At 42.9% G+C, this 25785-nt stretch overlaps 1 protein-coding gene across 2 annotated transcripts in view; it reads left to right on the forward strand.

Moving 5' to 3' along the window:
* The window catches only part of MBTPS1 (membrane bound transcription factor peptidase, site 1), a 71352-nt gene that overhangs the window by 1374 nt on the left and 44193 nt on the right, over positions 1-25785 (forward strand). Inside the window, exons 2-11 of one of the 2 annotated variants that reach the window (XM_070760544.1) lie at positions 7870-8430; positions 11185-11442; positions 18040-18243; positions 19094-19204; positions 20629-20738; positions 21571-21687; positions 21905-21972; positions 23689-23791; positions 23989-24140; positions 25106-25267. In XM_070760544.1, the coding sequence (XP_070616645.1) occupies positions 8244-8430; positions 11185-11442; positions 18040-18243; positions 19094-19204; positions 20629-20738; positions 21571-21687; positions 21905-21972; positions 23689-23791; positions 23989-24140; positions 25106-25267 (1472 nt within the window). In that variant the 5' untranslated portion in view covers positions 7870-8243. The remainder of the gene's footprint in view (positions 1-7869; positions 8431-11184; positions 11443-18039; positions 18244-19093; positions 19205-20628; positions 20739-21570; positions 21688-21904; positions 21973-23688; positions 23792-23988; positions 24141-25105; positions 25268-25785) is intronic. The other variant, XM_070760545.1, reaches the window with a different exon arrangement.

Genomic DNA, 25785 nt, shown 5'->3' on the forward strand with positions numbered 1-25785 from the left:
GCTCAGTCGGTAGAGATGAAACACACAGATTTGTTTAATAGATTTTTATCCTGCCTTTACTGTTGTAACTCAAGGCAGGGAACACAGCATACGCTCCTCCTATTTCCCCCCCCACAACAACAACCTTGTGAGATGGGGTGGGCTGAGAGGCCCTAAGTCATCCAATTGGCTTTCAGGACTAAGGCAGAACTAGAATTCAGTGTCTCTTGGTTTCTAGGCCAGCACCTTAACCACTACTCCAACTGACTTCATCACAGTTTGCAGAGTTGGACAAACTGGCTTCATCTCAGTTTGCAGAGGTGGAAAATCTTGTTTCATCTCAATCTGGAGAGGTGGGCACATTACTTTGAGTTTTGCATAAAGAAACTTTTAAGAAGTCTTTCGTGTTCTCGCCGGCCTCCACAGTAGAACAGCCCAAGTGTGGAGGAAAAGTTGCAGGTCCTCTCACTCATGTCAAAAAAACCTGAAACAAAACATTAACCATGGTTCCCTTATGGTGGGAGGTATTGGCCAGTGTAATTTGAAATGGTGGGGGTTAAAATGTTAACCTTTCCTGTGGGAAACAGGTGGATCAGATTTCTAGGAGGATATGAAGCAAGTCTGAAGCAAGGGGAACTTTACACAGGTTTGCCTTGTGCACCAATTGCGACTCTACTTGGATCAGGAGGCTCTTCTCAGGGTCACTCATGCCCTTATGACTATTGCAACATGCTTTACATGGGGCTACCCTTGAAATCCAGAATGCAGCCGGCAAGCTGTTGTGGGTTCACCTAGATACACCCACACTACACCAACTCTTTGTGAGCTGCACTGGCTTCCGACTGATCTCCGGGCGCAATTCAAGGTGTTGGTCATTACCTTTGAAGCCCTACATGGTTTAGGGCTAGATTATCTTCGGACCGCCTTCTCCACATGGTTCCAGCAGCCGATAAGGCCCCACAGGGTTGGTCTTCTCCAGATCCTGTTGGCTAAACAGTGTCAGCTGGTGGGACTGCGAGGGAGAGCCTTCTCTGTGGCTGCCCCAGTTCTCTGGAACCAGTTACCTCCTGAGATCCGGACTACCCTCACCCTACTGGCCGTTCAGAAAGCTGTAAAACCTGGCTCTTCCGGCGGGCCTTCGAAATCCGGCCATAAATAACATGTATGTTTTTTCTTTAGGATTGGTTTTAGTTGGCTTTAATCCACTTTCTTAGATTTGCTAATTTTACAGAGTCCCTAGGGAATTGGATAGCATACAAATAATAAAGTAAAAAAAATAAAAAATCAAATCAAATCAAATCAAATCAAATGCTGTACGCAGTGTTCCCTCTAATTTTTTTGGGGGGTGGGCGGAAAAGTATAGTGTCTGAGCAGCTGTCCCTTCGCGACTGGGCGGCTCAGAAATATTAAATAAACAAACAAACAAACAAACAACCCACCCTGTTTTGCCTCCGAATTTCAAAATAAAATACTGTACTGTGTGTCTATAACAGTGAGGTCATAATAGGGCAACTCTATCAATATCAAAATGCCACTTAAATAGTTGAGCTAGTTTCAAACTAGATTTTGATTTTCTTTCTCTCTTCCTTACTCCCATTCTTTTTCTTTCTCTTTTTCTTCCTCTCTTTTTTCTATCTGTTTCTCTCTCTTCCTCTCTTCCTCTCTCTCTCCTTCCCTCTTACTCTTTCCCTCTCGGCTTCTGGGCAGGTTTGAAAAACTCTGAGTTGATGATGATTTTTAAATGAGCGATTGCTCACTGCTCAGCTTAGAGGGAACTATGGCCGTACGTATGTATGTATGTATGTCCACAGTTGTAGGAATAGGAGAAGAGAAGGAAATGAAATATTAGCCAGAAAACAGTTAAGAGTAATTCGCTGCTCAGAATTACAGGTGGTCCTGGACTTGCAATAGTTCAATTTAGTGACTTTTCAAAGTTACAACGGCAGTAGAGAAAGGGACTTACAACTGTTTTTCACAGATACGATCTTTGAAGCATCCACGTGTCCATGTGATCAAAATTCTGATGCTTAGCAACGGGTTCATACTTATGGCCGTTGCTGTGGTCCCTGGTCATGTGATCCCCCTTTTGTGACTTTCTGACATGCGCGGTCAATGGGGAAAGTCGGATTCACTTAACAACCAGGTTACTAACTTTATCAACTGAAACGATTCACTTAACAACCATGGCAGAAAAGGTTGTAAGCTGGGTCCAAACTTACTTAATAAATGTCTCCTTTAACAACAGGAATTTTGGGTTCAATTGTGCTCATAAACCGAGAACCGCCTGTATTATTTATTAAAGACTCTCAGCAGCTCTGGCTGGTTTTCCAACCGGATTACAAAGTAATCCGAGTCTTCGGAGAAGGGCGGCATACAAATCTAATAAATAATAATAATAATAATATTAATAATAAATTGTGATATCACCACCACATCTATACTGTATATTGATTGAAAATGACGAGCACTGTATGTAGCACTTAGACTTATATCCCTATTAATAGCTAGGAAACCTAAGGAAAGGTGGAATACAGAGTTTTTTTTGGATAGGAGGGGAACACCCCCCCCCCCCTACATACAAACACAGGAGGATGAAACTTATCACTGCTTCTCGCTTTTCACATCCAGCAATCGGGATTTCTTCTCTGAAATAGTAAACAGTCTGGGCTGCGTCATATAGATCAGGGTCTCCAGCCTTAGCAACTTTAAGACTTGTGGACTTCAACTCCCAGAATTCCTCAGGCAGCAAACTGGGAATTGAAGTCCACAAGTCTTAAGGTTGCCAAAGTTGCAGATCCCTGATATAGATTGCAGATGTTACGTGACTAAATGTATCCAGTGGTGGATATTTCTCATGTCCAAACAATTTATTACAGAGAAAGGAGATTACTCTCTTGACAGATTGCTCAAAGAAGAAAATCCTTGGGTCTAGCCTAAAATAATCTAACCTAGATGCATAAGAATTAGAGCCTGCTCATAAACATCTTTCTGCTATTAGTATTTCTTCAGAACTGCATACACATTCTTTTTATCTTTGGAAAGCTCTTGTGCTTTGAAATGCTTCTCTCTCCTTCTTCCTTCCCCATATACAAACACACACATACGCGTATTTCATGTTCTTTGCGATATTAACAGATTTTCTTCTGCCTATAATGTGAAAATGAGAAAACCTTCAGGGGTGAGGAAAAATGTAGTTTTTAAAATCTGATTGTGATTCTGACAGTGTAGATAAACAAATGTAGTATTCACATAACAACATGCTAAGACATGGCCTTTATAATTTATAAACCACAAGAAATTTTAGATTTAGATGAACAGAGTTGGAAGAGAACTTGTAGGTCATCTAGTCCAACCCTCTGCACTACACCATTTTGGACAGAAGGCAGCCCAGTCTCTTCTTGAAAGCTTCTAGTGATGAAGCTCCCAACTTCTGAAGGCAACTTCTGTTCCATCGGTTGATTGCGCTCGGTATCAGAAAATTCCTCCTTATTTCCAGGTTGAATCTCTCTTTGTTCCGTTTCCATCCATTATTCCTTGTCTGGCCTTTGGGTGCCTTGGAAAATAGTTTGACCCCTTCCTCTTTGTGGCAGACTCCCAATATTGGAACATTGCTATGATGTCTCTCCTGGTCCTTTTCTTCACTAGACAACCCAAAGCTTGGTTCATACAACTCGCTAAGTCCGTGATGGCAAACCTATGGCACATGTGCCAGAAATGGCATGTAGAGCCATCTTTCTGGGCATATGAGCTGTCGCCTGCTGCTCTTCGGGGTTCTGTCGTGCTGGCTAGTTGGCCTTCATAAGTGCAGGAGTACTGGAAAATGGAAGAGCAGCCACCTGGTGCACATGTGTGCACTGGGAAGACGATCTTCTGGTTTCTGATATGTGCATGCGCACCGGCCAGCTGGTCTTTGCATGTTCATGCCTGGCAGAAACCAGAAGAAAAAGACATCAGAAATCTGAAGTTCATCTTTCCAGCGTGCGCATGCGCACCAGACGGTGCTCTCCCCCCCCCCATTTCTGCACTTGGTGCTGAAAAGGTTCACCAACCCTGCACTACGTTATAAAGCAGGGCTGCTCTTGGTACATTAATTTTTTTTAAAAAAAAAATATTTTTTTATTATTTATTAATTGGATTTATATGCCCGTTTGATTGTCAGTGTGCTCTTTTACCATAGTCTCTCTGGTATGTATTAACATTTTAGATTTTTAATTGCAATCCTGTGTGCTGTTGCTTCATTTTGAATGAAGTTTGGTTAGTTTCTATTATTTGAAATGTAATGAGAACTTTCATTGTTTATTCATATATTGCTTGATTTCAGTAAATAAATTAGAAAAGGTGTTAAAATATATGACCCCTCTGAAAACTCTCAGGAGATAAAAAGAACGAATGATGTGCATGGTTTAAAGGAAGAGATATGAAAGCTACTAGGAGGAATAAAAAGTATTATATTGCAGAGTTATGTGTGGAGTTATGCTAATGGGAATATGCAAAAAAAAGTGCTTGGTGCAAAGCTGAAGTGAAATGATTGCAGCAGAAGTGAAACACATGATGTGTACAAAGAGAAAAAGAAGTAGTCAGATCAGACAAGCAGGTAAGATTAAAAAACAGGGAAAACGAACGGTGATTTTGATGGAAATAAAAATTTGTTTGGGCAATAGCTGAGGAATGCTAAATAAAAGAGTTTCTTGGAGAATAAATAAAATTGATTAAATGATTTGAAGTAATACAGAACTAAGAATGCTAAATATTTTTAGAAAAATTGTGGGAGTAATAGAATTATTTTAAACCGTAGAGTTGAAACAAATGCTATTAATATTAATGTTCAAGAGAAAAGTTATGAAAAAAGGATGCAGTGAGAATGTTGTAAGTTGTAAGGTGCAAGTAAAGATAGTGAAAACAGAAGAAAGTTAAAATAGAAGCATAGTTTACTTACAAAATATGTAATGCAAGTTGCATAACCACTTTGTAAGTAAACTATTTTATGTGTGTATGTGAAGCTGTACCTGATGACTGAAGAATGCCATTATTGTTCTGGTTGTACAAAAGAAATGATAACAAACCTGAAGTTCAGGGAATCCACTTGTCAAATGTATTAAGAAAAATGTTTAACCAAATTTAGACTGGAAGGATGTGAGAAGTAAAAATATTTGCAGCATACCTTTACGTTGGCCGGGAATAACCAGCAGATCAGATTGCTATCTTTTTGCAAGTCGGTGAGAAGCAAAGCTCGCTGCAGATTTGATAATTTAGAGAAAGCATATCATAAAGTGAACCGACATTAGTTACAGTATCTTTTGGGTGAATAAGGAGTTGACGTTCGATTGTGATGGAAATAAACCATAGGAAGGAGTAAATGGAATGCATAGTGTACGGTTCAACATGGAGCAAGCAAGTAAGTCGAGGATATGTGATGGCTCTTAGTTGTTTAATACAGTGGTACCTCTACTTAACAACGCCTCTACTTAAGAACTTTTCTAGATAAGAACCGGGTGCTCAAGATTTTTTTTGCCTCTACTTAAGAACCCGAGCCCAGGAAAATTTCCCAGGAAATTTGAGAGCGGCGCGAGGGCCTGGACAGTTTCCTGCCATTCCCCCTTTAACCCCAGCCATCTCAGGCTTTTCTGGGCTGCCAGAGGAGCCTTTCGGTGGTGCTTAAGGAGGCTTTGGCAGCCCAGAGTGAACGGAGCGTTTTCCTTTCTCTGGGAGCTTGGAGAGGGAGTAAACCACTTCGTTGTGGTGACTCCCTCACGCTGCAAAAGGAGGCTATCACCTCACCTTCTTCCTTCGACAGCAACTGTCCTCCTCCTCCCACCCAAATTCCAAGCTTTTATTTCTTTCCTAATGGGTTTGTACGCATTATTTACTTTTACATTGATTCCTATGGGAAAAATTGCTGCTACTTAAGAATGTTTCTACTTAAGAACCTGGTCACGGAACAAATTAAGTTCTTAAGTAGAGATAGTAGATCAATCCAATAAATATACATTAAAAAAAAACAATCCTTAAAATTCTAATCAATCCAATTAATATACATAAAACATAAAGGTTAGAGATGAACATCCTCATTCCTACCTGGATACTAAGGGCATGAACGTTGCTGTGATGGGTGCCTGCAGTGCTTATAAATGGGTGCCTACAGCGCACAAATAGATGGGTGCCTACAGTGCACAAAATCGACACAGTCACTGCCACCCGAGAATTTCTTGACCATTTCGAGATTGAAGACGAGGCTTTTCTCAACTGTATAGTGACAGGAGATGAAACTTCGGCTTATCATCCTACTCCAGAGAGCAAACGTCAATCAATGTAGTGGTGCCATATTCATTCTCCTTCAATCAAAATATTCAAAACTCAGCAATCACTGAGAAAATCTTGGGCACCCATCGCAGCAGCATTCATGCCCTCAGCATTCAGGTAGCATTCAGGTAGAAATTAGTATACCCTTAGCTGTTTCGCTTTATGTATGGTTTGCTTGGGTTGTATGATTGTTTTTTAATAGGGGTTTTTAAAACTGTTTTAATGTTGGATTTGTATATGATGTTTTGCTTGTTGTGAGCCACTCCGAGTCCTCGGAAAGGGGCGGCATACAAATCTAATAAATTATTATTATTATTAATTATTATTAGCCTATTACAGTGTGCACTTCGCACTTGGAGGGAAAGGGAATGAGGACGCTCATCTCTAACCTTCACCACAATGCCAGTCAAGATCTACTGACCACTGGCACTGCTCATTCTCTTCCATTGACTTAATATCAACTTCCCCCATGAACATTTCCCACGAGAGTCACGTGCCTTGTAACCTTACTTTCTGGATAACCCTTGTACCTCCTTAAGGGACCCAAACATTCCTTCCCCTCTCCAGTGGGTCAGGTGGATGTGGATGTCTTAAATTCTGGCTTTTTTGTTTTTATTCCTACTCTTTTTTTTAGATAGTACGCTGGACTGTAGATTTGGCTTGTTGGCTATTGTTTACCGCTTTTATTTCCTGCAACTTATCCTTGTTAGTGAACCTATTTTTGACCTTACCTTTGGTCCATCCTGCTAAGTTGCATATTTTACTGGCAAGGTCTATGTGGGCACTGTGTAAATAGCTGCGAGGTAGTTTCTGATTCACCTTTCCAAGGTAAATATAAATATGCAAAGCTCTTTTCAGATTAGAATATCCTGATCTGATTCCTGTAGTGTTGCTTATTTCATTCGGGTGAAAAAGCAGGTTGCAGTGGGTTCCATACAGGTAATCCTCAATTTAGACATATGTTCGGTAACTGTTTTGAAGTTACAATGACACTTAAAAAAAACCAACACTGTATTTTTCGGAGTATAAGATGCACCTTTTTCCTTCCTAAAAAGGCTGAAAATTTGGGTGCGTCTTATACTCTGAATGTAGCTTTTTTGAAGCTTTTCCCCCTCAGCCCTAACAAAGTGCTAACGATCTTCCCGGCTTCCTTCTCCCTCCGAAGTAGGTTTTTCCAGTCCTAACCAGGGGATAAAATGATGTGCGGAAGCTGACCAGATTAAAGAAGCTAGTCAGATGAACACCCTGTACGTAGACACCCCCCCCTCCTATTTTCCTCTCCCCAAACTAAGGTGCCTCTTATACTCTGGTGCCTTTTCCACTCTGAAAAATATGGTAATTCTTAGTTCCCTGGTTTTTACCCGGGTGCTTTTCTCCACTTCACCAAAATAACCCGGTTTGGCCTTGTAGTTGGCCTGCAACGGTTGTGGATTTTTTTAAAAGTGTGAGACAGACACAATCTGTTTTTGCTGTTATTCTCCCCAGTGGCCTTCTTCTACATTTGAACTGGAGTGCCTAAAACAGCACTGCAGCCCAGGTACGTCAATATATTCACCAATATTTAACTTCACATAATGTTTATTTTTACAGGTTGCATCTGAAAAGAATATGAACGGTGACCCTTAACCCTTAAATTTTGGCTTCGTTTCCACTCGGTCTTCTCTGAAATGGAGCCCAGGGCCGATCTGTTGAATCCCGAGTGACCGGAACCCGTCATGAAAAATGGAGAAAAAACGGAGAAAGAAATGAGCCTGCAGATTAGGCTTCATCAGGAAAGACTATGCAGACGAGACTTTTGCTTGGTTCGGACAAAACTTTTAATGCCATCAACTTAAAGAGCACTTAAAGGAGCAGCTTTCCCTGAAATCAAGAGGCCGGGGTGGGGTGGGGGTGTGGGGGAGAGAGAAAGAAAGAACTGGTTCATGGAGGATCACTGTGTGAATTGAATCCATGGAAATCTGGAAATGAAACCACCTTCTTTCCTGACCATGCGGCTTGCAAACACCTGGTTGTTTCTAACGGCAATCTTACTCTGCGGCAAACAGCACCTGGGCACCAGGCTGGGGAATTCTTCTCACGAAAGTCATTTATGTCCCGACTGCTCTCACCTGACCTTGAAGGTGGAGTTCTCTTCAACTGTTGTGGAACACGGTAATCAGTTCTTTGCAGCACATTTACCTATGTATGTATGTATGTATGTATGTATGTATGTATGTATGTATGTATATCTAGGGATATTTGGGTCTTTTCCCAAGTAAGGTTGATAGCAAAGTTTCGACGAGGTCCCACTCGTCATCTTCAGGCTGCTGTCTTTGGCTTTGTGCTCAGGTGAACATCGCCAGGAGTCTATCAACCTTACATGGGAAAAGACCCAAATATGCCTATACTTGCATACCTATCTATACCCATGAAAATCTACGTGTGTGTGTCTGTTTATGTCTGTCTGTCTGTCTGTCCATCCATCCAGAGTCCCTACATTTGGCAACTTTAAGACTTGTGGACTTCAACTCCCAGAATTCTCCTGCCAGCTGGAGAATTCTTGGAGTTGTAGTCCACAAGTCTTAAAGTTGCCAGGTTCGAAGACTTCTGATGTATATCTATCTGTCTCTGTCTGTCTGTCTGTCTGTCTGTCTGTCTGTGTCTGTCTGTCTGTCTGTCTGTCTGTGTCTGTCCGTCCGTCCGTCCGTCCATCCATCCATCCATCCAGAAATCCATCCAGAATCCCCACGCTTAGCAACTTTAAGACTTGTGGACTTCAACTCTCAGAATTCTCCAGCCAGTATAGTTGACTGGAGAATTCTGGGAGTTGAAGTTTACAAAGTCTTAAAGTTGCCAAGTTTGAAGACCTACCTCTGAGGTATACATATGTGTATTGCTCTCCTCATGGTCATGTGACCAAAATTTGAACACTTGGCAACTGATTCATGTTTATGGCTATATCAGTGTCCTAGGATCATGTGGCCACTTTTTGCCACTTTCTGATAAGCAAAGGCAATGGGGAAGCCAGATTGACTTAACAACTGTGCTACTAACCAACAACTGCAGGGATTCACTTAACCACTGCGGCAAGAATTCTAAATACCAGTACTCCCAAAATTTCTGTTGCCAAGTGAGACATTTGTTAAGTGAGTTTTGTCCCATTTTACGACAAAACTTACTTAACAAATGTCTCACTTGACAACAGAAATTTTGGGACTACCAGTATTTATTGCAAAGTTACAATAGCCCTGAAAATAGTGGCTTATGACCAGTTCTCACACTTATGACTGTTCTAGTATTCCCATGGTCATGCAATCAAATTTGGGAGCTTGATAACTGGCATGCTTTATGTCCCGGGGTCATGTCATCACCATTACTCTGCTGTTTTGCATATACAGTACACTCAGAGTTTCTGCACTGGAGACAAATTCTTTATATGTCTAATCATACTTGGCCAAATAAACTGTCTATATTTCTGTCATGTTCCTATTCCTGTTTCATTCCATTCTTTCTGTATTCTATTTCTATTTCTATATTTCTATTTCTATTATTTCTATTTTTATTCTATTCTGTTCTATTCTTTCTCTACTTTGTTCTATTCTAATTCTATTTTCTATTCTATTCTTTTTCTACTTTGTTCTGTTCTATTTTCTATTACATTCTAATCTTTCTCTGTTCTATTCTAATTCTATTCTATTTTCTATTCTATTCTATTCTCTATTCTGTTCCATTCCATTCTATTCTAAACTTTACCAGTTAACAACTGCAGTGATTCACTTAGCAACCATGACAAGAAAAATCATCAAATGGGGCAAAGCTGACTTAACAATTGCCTTGCTTAGCAACGGAAACATTGGGCTCAATTGTGGTTGTATGTCAAGGACTCCCTTGATAGGAAAAGGTCTGACCTGGCCTGGCTTGTGCAGAAGAAGGCGGTTGCGCAGAGAGACTTTTATCCTGGCAGCAAAGAGCTGATTAATTTATTTGTAGTATATTTTTATTGCTGGGAAAGACACTTGTAGGATTGTTGTCCTCAGAAGTCCAAATAACACAACTGGCCTTGGAGACTCTTATCTTGGCTAAGTCTAGCTCATCATTAACTACTGCATTTTTCAGAGTATAAGGGCACCTTAGTTTTGGGGGAGGACAATAAGGGGGAAAAAATCTGCCTACGAGATATTCATCTGGTTATCGTCCTTAGTTTGGTTAGCTTCAGTACATTGTTTTATCCCCTGATTAGGGCTGAAAAAATCTTCGAAGTGAGCAGCAATGAAAACAAAGCACAAACTTAGGGCTGGAAAAAAATCTTCAGAGTAGCAATGGAAAAATCCTGCAAGCCAAGAAGATTGTTAGCATCTGGTTAGGGCTGGAAAACAAAGCTTAGAAAAAGCTATATTCGGTGTACAAGACGCACCCAATTTTCAGCCTCTTTTAGGTGGGGAAAAGGTCCATCATATACTCCAAAAAATACAGTACTTTGCCACAGGTTCTGTGTGGTGTATGAAAACTCTTTCCCTAGATGAGTCATGGACTACAGCAATTATTTTTCTGGCTTTCTAATCCTGGGGAATATTGGATCCCTGCTGAGAAAGGCCTGAGCATCTGTCATAAAACGTTATATGTCAGGGGCCTCGTATCTTGGCAACTTCATTGTCTCCTTAGAGCAGTGTTTCCCAACCTTGGCAACTTGAAGATATCTGGACTTCAACTCCCAGAATTCCCCAGCCAGCATTTCCTGGCTGGGGAATTCTGGGAGTTGAAGTCCAGATATCTTCAAGTTGCCAAGGTTGGGAAACACTGCCTTAGAGGAATTGATATACTATCCCTTCCTGAACTTGTTCCAGTAAAAGGTTTTAGACCTCTATATAATTGTATGGTTTCCTTTGCCTTTTCTAATGTGTATTTTTCTAATGGGTCCCTTTGCAGAATATATTGTGGCGTTCAACGGCTACTTTTCAGCCCAAGCGAGAAGCAAATTTATTTCAAGAGCGCTGAAGAGCAGCGAGATAGAAAACTGGAGGATTGTACCCCGCAACAACCCAGCCAGCGATTACCCCAGTGACTTTGAAGTGATCCAGATCGATGAGCATCAGAAAGTTGGAGTGGAGACCCTTGAAGACCATCCCAATATCAAACGGGTTACGCCACAAAGGAAAGTCTTTCGCTCGCTAAAGTACACCGAGAGTAAGCATGGTCAGGATTTCCATGAATTGTTTCCTGGGAAGGATTGGCCAGTTGTCATATACTTAACTCTACCTTTCTATGGAATTTTATACTGTTTCCCAATCAAGTTTGGTTTTTAAAACCAAATTTTAATAATTAATTTCATTTTAAAAACAAAATTCAATCTAGGGGGGGAAATGTCAGGTTCTACATTTAGGCAAGAAAAGCCAAATGCACAGGTACAGTATATGTGGTACCTCGCTCAACAGTAGTAACTGAGAGAAAGATCTTGGAGTCCTAGTGGACAACCATTTAAATAGGAGCCAGCAGTGTGCAACAGCTGTAAAAAAAGGCAACACAATTCTAGGCTGCATAAATAGAGGGATAGAATCAAGATCACATGAAGTGTTAATACCACTTTATAACGCCTTGGTAAGGCTACACTTGGAATACTGCATTTGGTTTTGGTTGCCACAATGCAAAAAGGATATTGAGACTCTAGAAAGAGTGCAGAGAAGAACAACAAAGATGATTAGGGGACTGGAGGCTAAAGCATAAAGAACTTTTTAATAGGAAAGTGAACACAAGAACAAGGGGACACAATCTGAAGTTAGTTGGGGGAAAGATCAAAAGCAACATGAGAAAATATTATTTTACTGAAAGAGTAGTAGATCCTTGGAACAAACTTCCAGCAGACGTGGTAGATAAATCCACAGTAACTGAATTTAAACATGCCTGGGATAAACATATATCCATCCTAAGATTAAATACAGAAAATAGTATAAGGGCTGCCACAAAGAAGAGGGGCCACCTCTAAATCACCTTAGGGCAGGACAAAAAACAATGGATGGAAACTAATCAAGGAGAAAAGCAACATAGAACTAAGGAGAAATTTCCTGACAGCAAAAACAACTAAATTGGTGGAATGGCTTGCTTCCACAAAACTGTGGGTGCTCCAACTCTGGAGATTTTAAAGAAGAGATTAAGCAGCCATTTGCCCAGAATAGTATAAGGCCATGATAGCAAATCTATGGCATGTGTGCCACAGATGAGACACAGAGCCATATCTGAGGGCATGTAAGGCCTTGCCTTATATCAGCTCCAGTGCGCATATGTGTGCTGGCCAGCTGATTTTTGACCTTCTTTTCAGCCATTTTCACTCTCCCCAGGATTCAGGAAAGCCTCCTGAAGCCTGGGGGTGGCGAAAACAGGCCAACCGGAAGTTCACTTGTGTGCCCAGCTCCAGCCTCTTTTTTTGCTGTCAGAGGCCTTCAGGAACTTCTTCAGCTTTGGACAGTTGCAACCAAGCCTTGCACCCCTCGTCCCATTTCTTTTGCAGCTGGCAAGGCTTTCCTGAAGGCCTCTGCAGCCGATAACAGAGCTCCAGATCAAGTGCTCTTTCCCTGTACACGGCAGCATCCTCGTTGACAATGGGAATATGTACCATCAGCAGCTCTTATCTAGTGTTGGGATTGCCCCGTCCCCTTTGATCTAAACCCCCCACAAGAATAAGACTGGGCCGTTCTTTGTTATTGCTGTTTTTCCCCTTTCACAGAATATCCCTACAGCTCACGGAGTCCTGTCTCTGCCTTTGCTGAAAAAGTTGTTTTCCCTATTAAGGAGTCTCCTTCTCTTTCAGTTTGGCAGCCTCGCTTTGGCCTTGGGAGAGATTGCATCTTTGGCTTTGGCTTTCACCTTGAACTGAGCTTTGAAGCTACTGAGAGCGTTATCAGGAGAGAGGACCTGCCCTTTCAATCTTAGAAGGGTGGTGTCAAGGCATGGCCAAGATAATCACAGACTGCATGTTCTTACCAACTGAAAAAGCCACCATGGCAATTTAGATATGATTAATAGATTATCGCCAGAGATATACGCTTTTTATGAATTTGTTTACAGATAGTGAGCATGAGGCTTCACGTACAAGCACTCATCGACTTACCACCATAATTGGGACCAGAATTTCAGATGCTAAGCAATGTGGTTAACAACCATGTTATTTGCTTCACCACCACGGTAAAAATGGTAAAATCAGGTCTGGCCATGTGATGATTCATTTAATGACCAATAACAGAGTAACAGGGTTGGAAGGGACCTTGGAGGTCTCCTAACCCAATTCTTTGCTCAAGCAGGAGACCCTCCTTAAACAAGTGGCTGTCCAGTACTGGAGCACCCATAACGAAGGCAACATTTGTTCCACTGGTTTATTGTTCTCACTGTCAGGAAATTTCTCCTTAATTCTTGGTTGCTTCTCTCCTGGATTAGTTTCTTTCTGTTGCTACTTGTCTTGCCTTTTCCAAAGCATCAGAAGGACCCCTCATTTCAACCCCAAGCTACAAAAAATCTTTTTTATTGGCACTATTGAGATCTTAAATCTACTTTCTCGCTGCAACCCCCTCACCTCCCCCAAATGAAGCCCGTCCTGATACTTGCACAGCTCCGACCTTTGTAGAATTCCAGAATGGCTTTGAAAGCCATTAAAAGTTCAGTACAATAAGAGGAAGGTATGCAAATGTTTTAAATATAAAAGCAAAGTACCACTCACTAAATCTTCAGAACCATAAAGCCTACAAACTTGAAACTTGGCACGGGTGTTTATTTATTTATTACTTAGATTTGTATGCCGCCCCTCTCCGAAGACTCGGGGCCAGGGCCGCCATCAGGAATTTTGGGGCCCCATACAGCCTAAGTGTCTGGGGCCCCCCTCCCTTCTTCCTTCCTTCCTTCTCTTTTTCTTTCTTTTTTCTCTCTTTTTTTATTTTCCTTCCTTCCTTCTTTCCTCCCTCCTGCCCCATCCCCTTCCTTCCTCTTTCTTTCTTTCTCTTTCTTTTTTCTTTTTCTTTCTTTCCTTTTTTCTATTCTCTTTCTTTTCCTCCCTCCCTCCCTCCCCAGTGGTAGTGATGCCAGAACGCCCTTCCCTGGGGATGGGAGCCAGGGGGGGGGCTCCACTGGTCTCCCTCGACAAGACCTTCAGCAACACACCAGCCCTGCTAGGCAGGCCTCTTAGCCCCACCAAAGAAATGGGGGTTAAGGAAGACCCCCACCCCCCACCTTGCCCCAAACACTGGCACTCTGCATAACCCATGCGGGGGCTTTGGCTCCCCCTCTGCAGAACAGAAGCTGGGGACCCCTCCCTCCACATACACCAGATCCCTATGGCCCATCCGAGGGCTGGCAAAATAGGTGTGCTCCCCCACCTGCTTTTCTCTCTCTCTCTCTCTTTTTCTCTCTTTCTCTCTTTTTCTCTCCCTTTCTCTTTTTCTCTTTCTCTTTTTATCTCTTTCTCTCCCTCTCTTTCTCTTTTTGTCTCCCTTTCTCTCTCTTTCTCTTTATATCTCTCTCTTTTGTCTCTCCCCCTCTCTTTCTTTCTATCTCTCTCCCACCCTCTCTCTTTCACTTTATCTATCTCTTTCTCTCCCTCTCTCCCCTTCTCTCTTTCTTTCTCTTTCTCTCTCTTTCTCTCCCTCTCTCTTTCTCTCCCTCTTTTTATCTCCCTTTATCTCTTTTTCTCTCTCTCTTTCTCTCCCTCTCTCTCTGTCTCTTTCTATCTCTTTCTCTCCCTCCCTCTCTCTTTCTCTTTTTATCTCTCTCTCTCTCTTTTCTCTTTCTCTCCCCCTCTCTCTTTGTCTCTTTCTATCTCTCCCTCCCTCTTCCTCTTTATCTCTCTCTCTCTTCTCTTTTTATCTTCCTTTCTCTCTTTTTCTCTCTCTCTTTCTCTCCCCCTCTCTCTTTGTCTCTTTCTATCTCTTTCTCTCCCTCCCTCTCTCTTTCTCTTTTTATCTCTCTCTCTCTTTTTCTCTCTATCTTTCTCTCCCCCTCTCTCTTTGTCTCTTTCTACCTCTTTCTCTCCCTCCCTCTCTTCCTCTTTTTATCTCTCTCTCTTTTTTCTCTTTTTGTCTCCCTTTCTCTCTTTTTCTCTTTCTCTCCCTCCCTCTCTCTCTCTCTCTCTCTCTCTTTCTTTCTTTCTTTCTCCCTTTCTCTCTCTCTTTCTCTCCCCCTCTGTCTCTTTCTATCTCTTTCTCTCCCTCCCTCTCTCTTCCTCTTTTTATCTCTCTTTCTCTCTTTCCCCCCCTCTTTTTATCTCCCTTTCTCTCTCTCCCCCCCTCTCTCTTTATCTTTTTCTATATCTTTCTCTCCCTCCCTCTCTCTTTCTCTTTTTATCTCTCTCTCTCTCTCTCCCTTTCTTTCTATCCCTTTCTCTCTCTCTCTCTTTCTCCCCCCTCTCTCTGAAGTGGGGAGGGCCGGGTTGGCACCAACGGAGCTCGAGACGGGGTGCAAAAGCAAACTACTCTGCCGGACCGGGCCCGGATGAGGCGAGCACCCGGCCGCCCAAGCCTCGTTCCCCAACGCCGGCAGGGGCTCCGACCTTCGCCACGCACTTTACTTTATTCCGGGAGGATCGCGCTGCCAAAGGCTCCGTCGGAGCTTCGAGTCCTGGGCGTGCCTTTTTCTTGCAAATGAGTCCCGCTCCCGTTGGTTAGGCAGGCGGCCGGCAAGAGAGGGCCGGTACTGCGCCTGTGCTCACTGGGCACAAATTACTGCGGGCGCCAGGGCCCAGGGGGCTGGCAACCCCCCCCCCCCATTTTTAAATTTGGCCGGGCCCCTGACGCCTCAGGGCTCGGTCGCCGCCACCAGGAATCCAGGAAACCGGGGTCAGGGGTCTCTGGGGCGTCGCACCGGGACGGCGCCTAGAATGTCGGGCGCGCGGGCTGACGCGCGCTCTCCCCATTTCCTGCTGCCAGCCCAACCCGGAAAATTCAAAGTAAGAAAAACCTTCGCTCTTACTTTGAATGCTCCGGGCAGGCTAGCAGGGAGATGGAGAGAGCGCGGTGGCCCCCGCTGTGAGAATGCTTGCAGGGAAGAGAGGCGGAGCAGACGGGCGGGCGAGGGCAGCGGCGAGTAGCCACGGCGGCGCGAGGGGGCTAGAGGCGCGGGGGGGCCCGCGGCTTCGTGCGCGCCCTTGGAAAAGGATGCGCGGGGGGGCCTTTTGGGGGATGCTGGCGCATGCGTGCGAAGCCTACAACTTGCGCTTGTGTTAAATTTTGTTTCTTTCCTAAGCAGCCTTCTGTGTAAAAAAATCCATTTGGGAACGACTCGTTCCCAAATGGATTTTTTTACACAGAAGGCTGCTTAGGAAAGAAACAAAATTTAACACAAGCGCAAGTTGCAACCGCCACCCCGAAGGGGCTCCTACCTTCGCCACACGCTTTACTCTGGGACTGGAGGACGGGAGGAGCTGAAAGCCACCGGGAGAGGACTGGGCTCAGCAGGAGAAGCGCCGGGCCCCCGCCATTATTCAATTTTCCCGGGCCCGGTACGCCCCTCCCAGTAATACCCGTCTATCGGCGGCCCTGCTCGGGGCGGCTCACAACATGTAGAAACAAATCATAAGCAATCAGACAAATTTAAAATATTTAAATATTTAAAAACCCCAAATGCTAACAGACACACACACAGACATACCATGCATAAATTAAACGTGCCCAGGGGGAGATGTTTCAGTTCCCCCATGCCTGACGGCAAAGGTGGGTTTTAAGGAGTTTACGGAAGGCAGGAAGAGTAGGGGCAGTTCTAATCTCCGGGGGGAGTTGGTTCCAGAGGGCCGGTGCCGCCACAGAGAAGGCTCTTCCCCTGGGGCCCGCCAACCGACATTGTTTAGTTGACGGGACCCGGAGAAGGCCCACTCTGTGGGACCTAATCGGTCGCTGGGATTCGTGCGGCAGGAGGCGGTCTCGGAGATATTCTGGTCCGATGCCATGAAGGGCTTTAAAGGTCATAACCAACACTTTGAATTCTGACCGGAAATTGATTGGCAGCCAATGCAGACTGCGGAGTGATGGTGAAACATGGGCATACCTAGCTAGGCCCATGACTGCTCTCGCAGCTGCATTTTGCACGATCTGAAGTTTCCGAACACTTTTCAAAGGTAGCCCCATGTAGAGAGCATTACAGTAGTCGAACCTCGAGGTGATGAGGGCATGAGTGACTGTGAGCAATGAGTCCCGGTCCAGATAGGGCCGCAACTGGTGCACCAGGCGAACCTGGGCAAACGCCCCCCTCGCCACAGCTGAAAGGTGTTGTTCTAATGTGAGCTGTGGATCGAGGAGGACGCCCAAGTTGCGGACCCTCTCTGAGGGGGTCAATAATCCACCCCCCAGGGTAATGGACGGACAGATGGAATTGTCCTTGGGAGGCAAAACCCACAGCCACTCCGTCTTATCCGGGTTGAGCTTGAGTCTGTTCCTCTTGGCTTCTTAAGAGCTTAGGCGCTAAAAAGGATTTTTCGAAATGACAATTTTTTGATCTGACCATCAGATCATTTGTTGTTTCTTATATTATTATTAACACACTCTGATGCTAATAAGTTAGACATTCTACTCCTCCCACCGCCTGAAAAAAAAAACCTCTGTTCCAACTGCCAGTGGGCATAGCCAGCACATGACTCATCCAGTCTGCGGGCTGGGAGTTTAGACATTCTACTCTGTGCTAAGGAGTTCAGTTTTGTAGTGAAGCACGGGTATCCAGCTACTAGTAAATAAATAATCAAATGTAGGGGTAGTTAGACCTGAGAAACTGGATAGTATACAAGTCAAGTTATATGTCTGTGCTTCGCAAATCTAGCAGATTCAGCTACTCCTTGCAATGAGACCAGATGGACACAGAAGTGGCAGTCTTCCCGCCCGCTCCGAAGAGCAAGCTTGTCTCTGGGTTCTGGATTTTGGCACGCGACGGGCAGGCACTCCAGCAGGCGCTTGCTGAGAGCAATACCTCGGCAAGTGGCACAGACCCTTCAGGCAGACGTGCTCTGGCAAATGGGTTTTACAGGTAGGTCTGTTAGTAGATGCCATGCAGAGTCTTCATAATTAGCCATTGCACAGTTAACTCTTGGATAGAAAGGTTAGAGTTTCCCTTTCTAGTATAAATATATATACACACAGTATATATTGGATATCCGTCATATTGGAAGAACACTTAGTGCAGGTGTATTTTATTTTATCTTATCATTTCATTTCATTTTATTTTATCAAAAGCCAGTTTATGTAACATTCTTGTAGAGGGGCGCAAGGACTCAGCAGTTACAGATGCTGAGCTTGTCAGCAGAAAAGCTGACAGTCCAGTTCGAGACCCAAGTGTCACGCGATGGGATGAGCTCCTGTTCCTTGCTCCAGCTCACCTAACAGTTTGAAAGCATGCAACTGCAATTCAATTCAATTCAATTCAATTTATTAGATTTGTATGCCGCCCCTCTCCGAAGAAGTCTATAAATAGGTAGCGCTGTAGTGGGAAGATAACAGTGTTCCAGGCATATGATCATGCTAGCTAAGAAACAGAAATAAGCACTACTCCCTAGAATCAAGCCTCGAAAAGGAAAAGTTTTACTTTCGCCTTTTAACATTGATGCAACCCAGTTACCTGAGTGGCTGGTTGGAGAATTCTGGGAGTTGAAGTCTGCCCCTACCTTAAAGCTGCTGAGGTTGAGAAACACTGATACAACCTGCTAAACTCAAAAGGCAGGCAAAATATTTCCATAAAATTTTATGTATCAGATTATCTGTCTGTCTGTCCGTCCATCCATCTATCTATCTAAATGCATGCAGGAATTGTTTCTTAAGATACCATCAGAACTGGATCTCTTGTGCTAACCTGTCATTGTGTCGACCTTCTGTGCAAATAGGAGGCGGTGTAAGAGTGGCTGTCTTTGATACTGGACTCAGCGAGAAACATCCACACTTCAAAAATGTAAAAGAGAGGACAAACTGGACAAACGAGAGAACTTTGGACGATGGTAATAATAATTTTGGGAAACCTAAAACTTCCTTTTAACTAGTTGAGTTCATTGTGTATTGCAGTGGTAATTTTGTGAGACAGGGTGGCTGTATATGTTTTTATTTAGGATAAATAAACGACTTAGATGATGGAATAGAAAGGGAATTTAACAAATTTGCAAATGATGCTAAGCTGGCAGGAATAGCTAACACCCTAGAATCCAGATCCAGATAGATCTTGGGCCCTATCTAACAAAATAAAATTCAATGTAGAGAAAAGTAAAGTCTTACACTTACACAAGAACAATCAAAAGTACACACATAGAATGGGTGAAACCAGGCTTAATAGCAGTGACTGTGATAGGGATCTTGGTGTCTTAGTGGACAACCAGCTAAATATGCGCCAATGCAATTCTAAATTGCATTAATGGGATAAAATCAAAATCAAGTGAGGTACTAACACCACTCTATGAAGTCTTAGTAAGACCACACCTAGAGTACTGCATCCAGTTTTGGTTTTTTATTTTTTATCCACACTATTAAAAAGATGGTGAGACTCTAGAAAGAGTGCAGAGAAGAGCAACCAAGATTACTAGTGGACTGGAGGCTAAAACATAGGATGAACGGTTGCAGGAACTGGGCATGGGTAGTCTAGTGAAGGGAAGAACCTGGGATAGCCAGGGTGGCACAGCTGGTAGAATGCAGTACTGCAGGCCACTAAAGCTGACTGAAGATCTGTAGGTCAGCGGTTCAAATCTCATCACCGGCTCAAGGTTGACTCAGCCTTACATCCTTCTGAGGTGTGTCAAATGAGGACCAGGATTGTGGGGGCAATATGCGGGCTCTGTTAAGAAGTGCTATTGCTAACATGTTTTAAGCCGCCCTGAGTCCTAGGAGAAGGGTGGCATAAAAATCGAATAAATAAATGAATGAATGAATGAATGAATGAATGAATGAATAAATAAATACAATAAATAAATAGCACTCTTCCAATATCTGAGGGGCTGCCACAAAGAGGAGGGGGTCAAGCTATTTTCCAAGGCACCCTGAAGGTCAGACAAGCTATAATGGATGGAAACTGAACAAGGAGAAAGATTCAACCTGGAAATAAGGAGACATTTTCTGACAGTGAGAACAATCACCCAAGGGATCTTCTGACAAGCAAAGTCAATGGGGAAGCCACATTCACTTTATGACCATATTCCTAACTTAACAACCGCCGTGGCAGGAAAGGGTGTAAAGTCAGGCAAAATTCATTTTAACAAAAATATTCGCTTTAGCAACAGATATTTTGGCCTCAGTGGTAGTTGTAACTGGTGGGCTGCCTATAGTTCATCCTTCTCTTTTTCTCGCCACAAATTACCTCTTCCCTAGCCACGACTGGCCAGATAGCAACGCATCAAAGTACCTTACTTTGTCTTATTTGGCTGCTTATTGTCAACAGGTCTGGGCCACGGGACTTTTGTCGCAGGTGTGATAGCTAGCATGAGAGAGTGCCAAGGATTTGCTCCAGACTCCGAACTGCACATATTCAGGGTCTTCACTAACAATCAGGTAAAGAGGGGACCAACATATAGCACAGTGGTTAAAGAGTTAGACTTAAGAATGGAGAGGACCAATCCATCCCAAGTCGTGGAAGCTCCCTGGAGGCCTTTGGGCCAGTCCCCAAGTCTGTCTCCTAAGTTTGTGGTGGGAATAAAACTGGGAGGAAGGAATGCTGCAGATGCCCTTTCAGTTCCTGGAGAAAAGAGGCAGCGTGTAAATCTAACAAATACAAAGAGAAATCAGTGCAGCATTCTTCAACCTGATGCTGTCCAAACACAGGGAGATTGCATCTCCAGGGATCCTGGCAGGGAAATTATTTTAAGGGATCAACTTTTGCTTGTCCATGTATCATGTTGGAACCCCTTAAAGGCCTCCTTTAAAAGTCTATGTATTTTGAGATCAGCATTGCAGATCTTAAAAATGGATTTAAGCGTTTTTTCTCCCAATGCCAGGATGACATTCCTAACCTGTTTTTAATGGTAACATTGGGATTTTAAAACTGAATTAGTTGCAGAGAAATACATTTTTGAGATAACAAAGTCAATTTAGTGGAATCAGGGGAACCCCTTCCCTTCCCTTTTTTCTTTTCATTTCTCTTTTCTCTGTTTCTTTCATATGTGTTTCTTTTTCTTCCATTCCCTCTTTTTCCTTTTCCTTTCCTTTCCTTCCCTCCCCCTCCCCATTTCCCTTCCTCGCCCCTACATAAGGAAAAATAAAAGTGCATGTCCAATTTGGGTAGTAGTGGGTCCCTCTTCTGTGTGAATGAAGAGGCCAAGCAGATTCCACCTTGAGGGTTGTTGTTATTATAGTTAATATTAAGAGCTGTTTCATTTTTAAACAGGTTTCATATACATCTTGGTTTTTGGATGCTTTTAACTATGCTATCTTAAAGAAGATTGACGTGTTGAACCTTAGCATTGGAGGCCCAGATTTTATGGACCATCCGTTTGTAGACAAGGTTGGTATGGGATGGGGAAAGAGACTCATAGCAATTAAACCATTTCTCCTTTCATCTCAGAAGATTAGAAACTTTGATTTTACGCAAAATAATAGCCTGGGGAAATTGTATCCATACAGTCAAATTGGATTGCTTTATAATATAACATTCTATGAATATCAAGACTTAAAGTAGCTAATCCCTGGGTTTCTAACATCTGATTATTTTCATTTCCAAGGTATGGGAATTGACGGCCAATAATGTAATAATGGTCTCTGCTATTGGAAATGATGGTCCTTTGTATGGGTAGGTGGTTTTTGTTTATATAACAAATGTATGTATGTATGTATGTATGTATGTATGTATGTATGTATGTATGTGTATATATATATATATATATGTCATATGTTTAAGCTGAATTTGAAAATTAAGGGAGACTAGGATAGATCTATTTCGGCCTTATTTTGGCCTCATCAGCTAGCCATACCCACTGGGACTTGAACCTGCAACCTTTGCCTTGTAAGGCAGAGAATTATCCTCTAGGCTACAGTATCCAATCCCTATATATATTGAGCAGAAATGTGTTCTTTCAGAGTAAATTACCATAAAGAATCACTTTTGCCATATTTAAAAATAATGCCGATTTTCCGCAAATAACTTGATTTCTTGATTTCTTTTCAATGTAATCCTTCACCCTAAAAGACCATTGTCATGGTTCTGAGTAATGGCCCCAATCAATTCAGGACTCTGAGGCTGTGGCTTTTCTCATGGATCCATTTTATTGGGCACATCATATCAGCATGTTCAAATGTGAAATCAACTCTAAATATTTCCCACAGTTTGTCATAAGAAAAGAAATTGACATCCCCACCCCCCTAGTATCAGATGGGAGGAAAGTACCCCACACCAGTAATGGGCTGCTGCCCCCCACGAGGGGGGGGGATGCAGTGGGGCTAGTAAGTTTATGCACTATTTATTGAATACTTAATAGTTTTTTATTGTCCTTCCTTCTCTAGTAATTAATCCTTAATTACTTTTAAAATAGGAAACAAATAGTATGTTTTTACCCATGAATTCTTTAATCATTTTAATCATTATCTAGAACTGAACTTTTATAGCAATTAAAGAAAATTGAGCTACTTGCCTAATCTGTTGTCCTACTGAACCTTGTGGTTTCAGTACAAAACCTTAAAATGTTACTGTGCTCCTCAACAAATAATGCTGTCTATCATTTGTCCTTTTTGAGGCTATTAAAATAAACTGAAAAAGAGTTCAAGCACCTATTTGAAAACCTATCTTGTTTGGTAAGCCTCTCCCACCCAGTCACATGAACTTTAAGCCACCCCCAGTCACATAATTGTCAAGCCATTCCTGGTCACATGGCTGGCAAGCCACTCCTACCCAGTCATATGACCACCAAACCACACCCACAAAATAAGCCACTCCCACAGTGTGGCAGTAAAATTTTTGGCAGGCCACCATACTGTAGTTCCCCCTCTCCCTCATGTGTTTGGCAACTTAAAAACGAAGTAAAGAAGAATATGGCGTCAGCTAAAATCATTTTGAGAGTTGACACACATGGTATAATATCAGGATGGCACATGTGCTAGAGGTGGCATGCAGAGCCCTCTCTATGGGCACGCATATCATCTCCATGAGCCATGGTGGCACAGTGGTTAGAATGCAGTACTGCAGGCTAATTCCGCTGACTGCTGGCTGCAATTCTGACTGGCTCAAGGTTAATTCAGCCTTCCATCCTTCCGAGGTCGGTAAAATGAGGACCCAGATTATTGGGGGCAATAAGCTGACTCTGTAAAACCACTTAGAGAGGGCTGTAAAACAGCAGTATATAAGTCTTAAGTGCTATTGATGATGCTAATAGATCAATAATAATAAACCAAAAATAAAAAAACCCAAAAATATGCATAATAATATGCAGTTCGATTCTAACCGGCTCATTGTTGTCTTATCTGTTGCTAATAGATCAATAATAATAAAACAGAAATATGCATTCTTTTTCAGCACACTCAACAATCCGGCCGACCAAATGGACGTGATTGGAGTTGGTGGCATTGACTTCGAAGATAATATCGCTCGGTTCTCCTCCAGAGGGATGACAACATGGGTGAGCCCCTTTGCAGAGACACCACGCTCAGGGTGACCCTAACACACTCAAAGGTTTAGCCCAGTGTATGGTCTTCCATCACTTTACACACCACACGGGAAGCGCAGTTTAGTTTTGTCAGAAGTCAGTGTAAATCTCATTTGATTGACATGTGAGCATCACGCCACTTGTTTGATGTATTTGACTTTTCTCCCTAGGAACTTCCCGGAGGCTACGGGAGAGTCAAGCCCGATATCGTGACTTATGGCTCTGGTGTGAGAGGATCTGGCATGAAGGGGGGTTGCCGCTCACTCTCCGGGACAAGTGTGGCCTCCCCTGTTGTGGCAGGCGCTGTCACACTTCTAGTAAGGTACATGTCCCTCAAAATATATTTCCTGGGCTTTTCTGATAAAGCTGCATCGCCATTCAAACTCCAGGGCAACCCAGGAGAAATAAATGGGCCACACCATTTGGAGTCTGTTACCAAAATCATACCTGAAAAGGCCAATTTGAGGATGTTATACAAGAAGAAGAAAAAAAGGAACACATCTTTGAGCTTTTATGTTATTTTTTTTAAAGTTTTTAATTTTTAGGTTTGGGTTAGACTTGAGTACATTCCCCAAACTTTGGTCAGGCCGAGACAAATTTTCCCATCTTTATTCTAAAAGGGAAAAAAAAGCACAACTCCCTTTGTTTAATCAAATCATTAATATAAATGTCTCCATCATGAATTTCAACAAGTAATCCTCGACTTAATGACTGTAATTGAGCCCATAATTTCTGTTGCTAGGCAGGATTGTTGTTGGTGAATTTTGCTCCATTTTATGACTTTTCCTGCCACAGCTATTAAATGAACAACTGCAGCTGTTATATTAGTTAAGCTAGTAACACTGTTGTTAAGTGAACCTGGCTTCCCCACTGACTTGGTTTGTCGGTAGATGATCGTGGGATCCCAGGACACCACAACTGTCATAAATAGGAGCCGGTTGCCCATTGCCTGAATTTGGATCCCAGGACCATGCTGCAACTGTTATAAATGAAAAAAAAAACACCCTATCATTTGTTTCCAATGCTATTGTAACTTTGAATCTCTAAATGAATGATCATAAGCTTGAGGACTAACTGTACAACAGAGGTCTTCACACTTGGCAACTTTTAAGACTTATGGCTATGCTGGCTGGAGAATTCTGGGAGTTGAAATCCTAAAGTTGCCAAGTTTGGGGATCTCTCCTGTATAGAGCAGTATTTTTTTTAGTAATACAATGAATCACTACTGGTTCATTTACATCTTTAGCACAATCAGAGTATAATATTTCAGTGGTTTATGGCTTTCAGCACAGTTCTGAAGCGTGAAATGGTGAACCCAGCTAGCATGAAACAGGCTCTGATCGCTTCAGCACGACGGCTTCCCGGGGTCAACATGTTTGAACAAGGGCACGGCAAACTTGATCTTCTCAGAGCCTATCAGATTCTCAACAATTACAAGCCCCAGGCCAGGTGAGTTTATTGCCAAGCAGACCGCTCAAATCAGACCTTTCCGTTGGAAAAATAAATAAGCAAGCTGCAAATTCTGTTTTTCTATAGGCTTCAACTCTTTAAAAAGATGTTGAAACTCTAGAAAAAGTGCAGCAAAGAGCAACCAGGATGATTAGGGTACTGGAGGCTAAAAACATATGAAGAATGGTTTCAGGAACTGGGCCTGGCTAGTCTAGTGAAGAGAAGGACCAGGGGGGACATGATGGAAGTCTTCCAATATTTTAGGGGCTGCCACAGAGAGGAGGGGGTCAGGTTGTTTTCCGAAGCACCAAAAGGCCAGACAAGGAATAATGGATGGAAACTGAACAAGGAAAGATTCAACCGGGAAATAAGGAGAAATTTTCTGACAGTGAGAGTGAATTTTGAGAGGGCAGGTGGATGTCTGCAGTTAGGTGGGGAGGGAGGAGGGCAGCAGTGGCCCCTTCCAGGTGCAGCACTTGGTGGCAGCAGGCAAAGTGGCCCTGGCACTCCTGTTGCTG

The sequence above is a fragment of the Erythrolamprus reginae genome, chromosome 9 (assembly GCF_031021105.1).
Source record: "Erythrolamprus reginae isolate rEryReg1 chromosome 9, rEryReg1.hap1, whole genome shotgun sequence".
Classification (NCBI taxonomy): domain Eukaryota; kingdom Metazoa; phylum Chordata; class Lepidosauria; order Squamata; family Dipsadidae; genus Erythrolamprus; species Erythrolamprus reginae.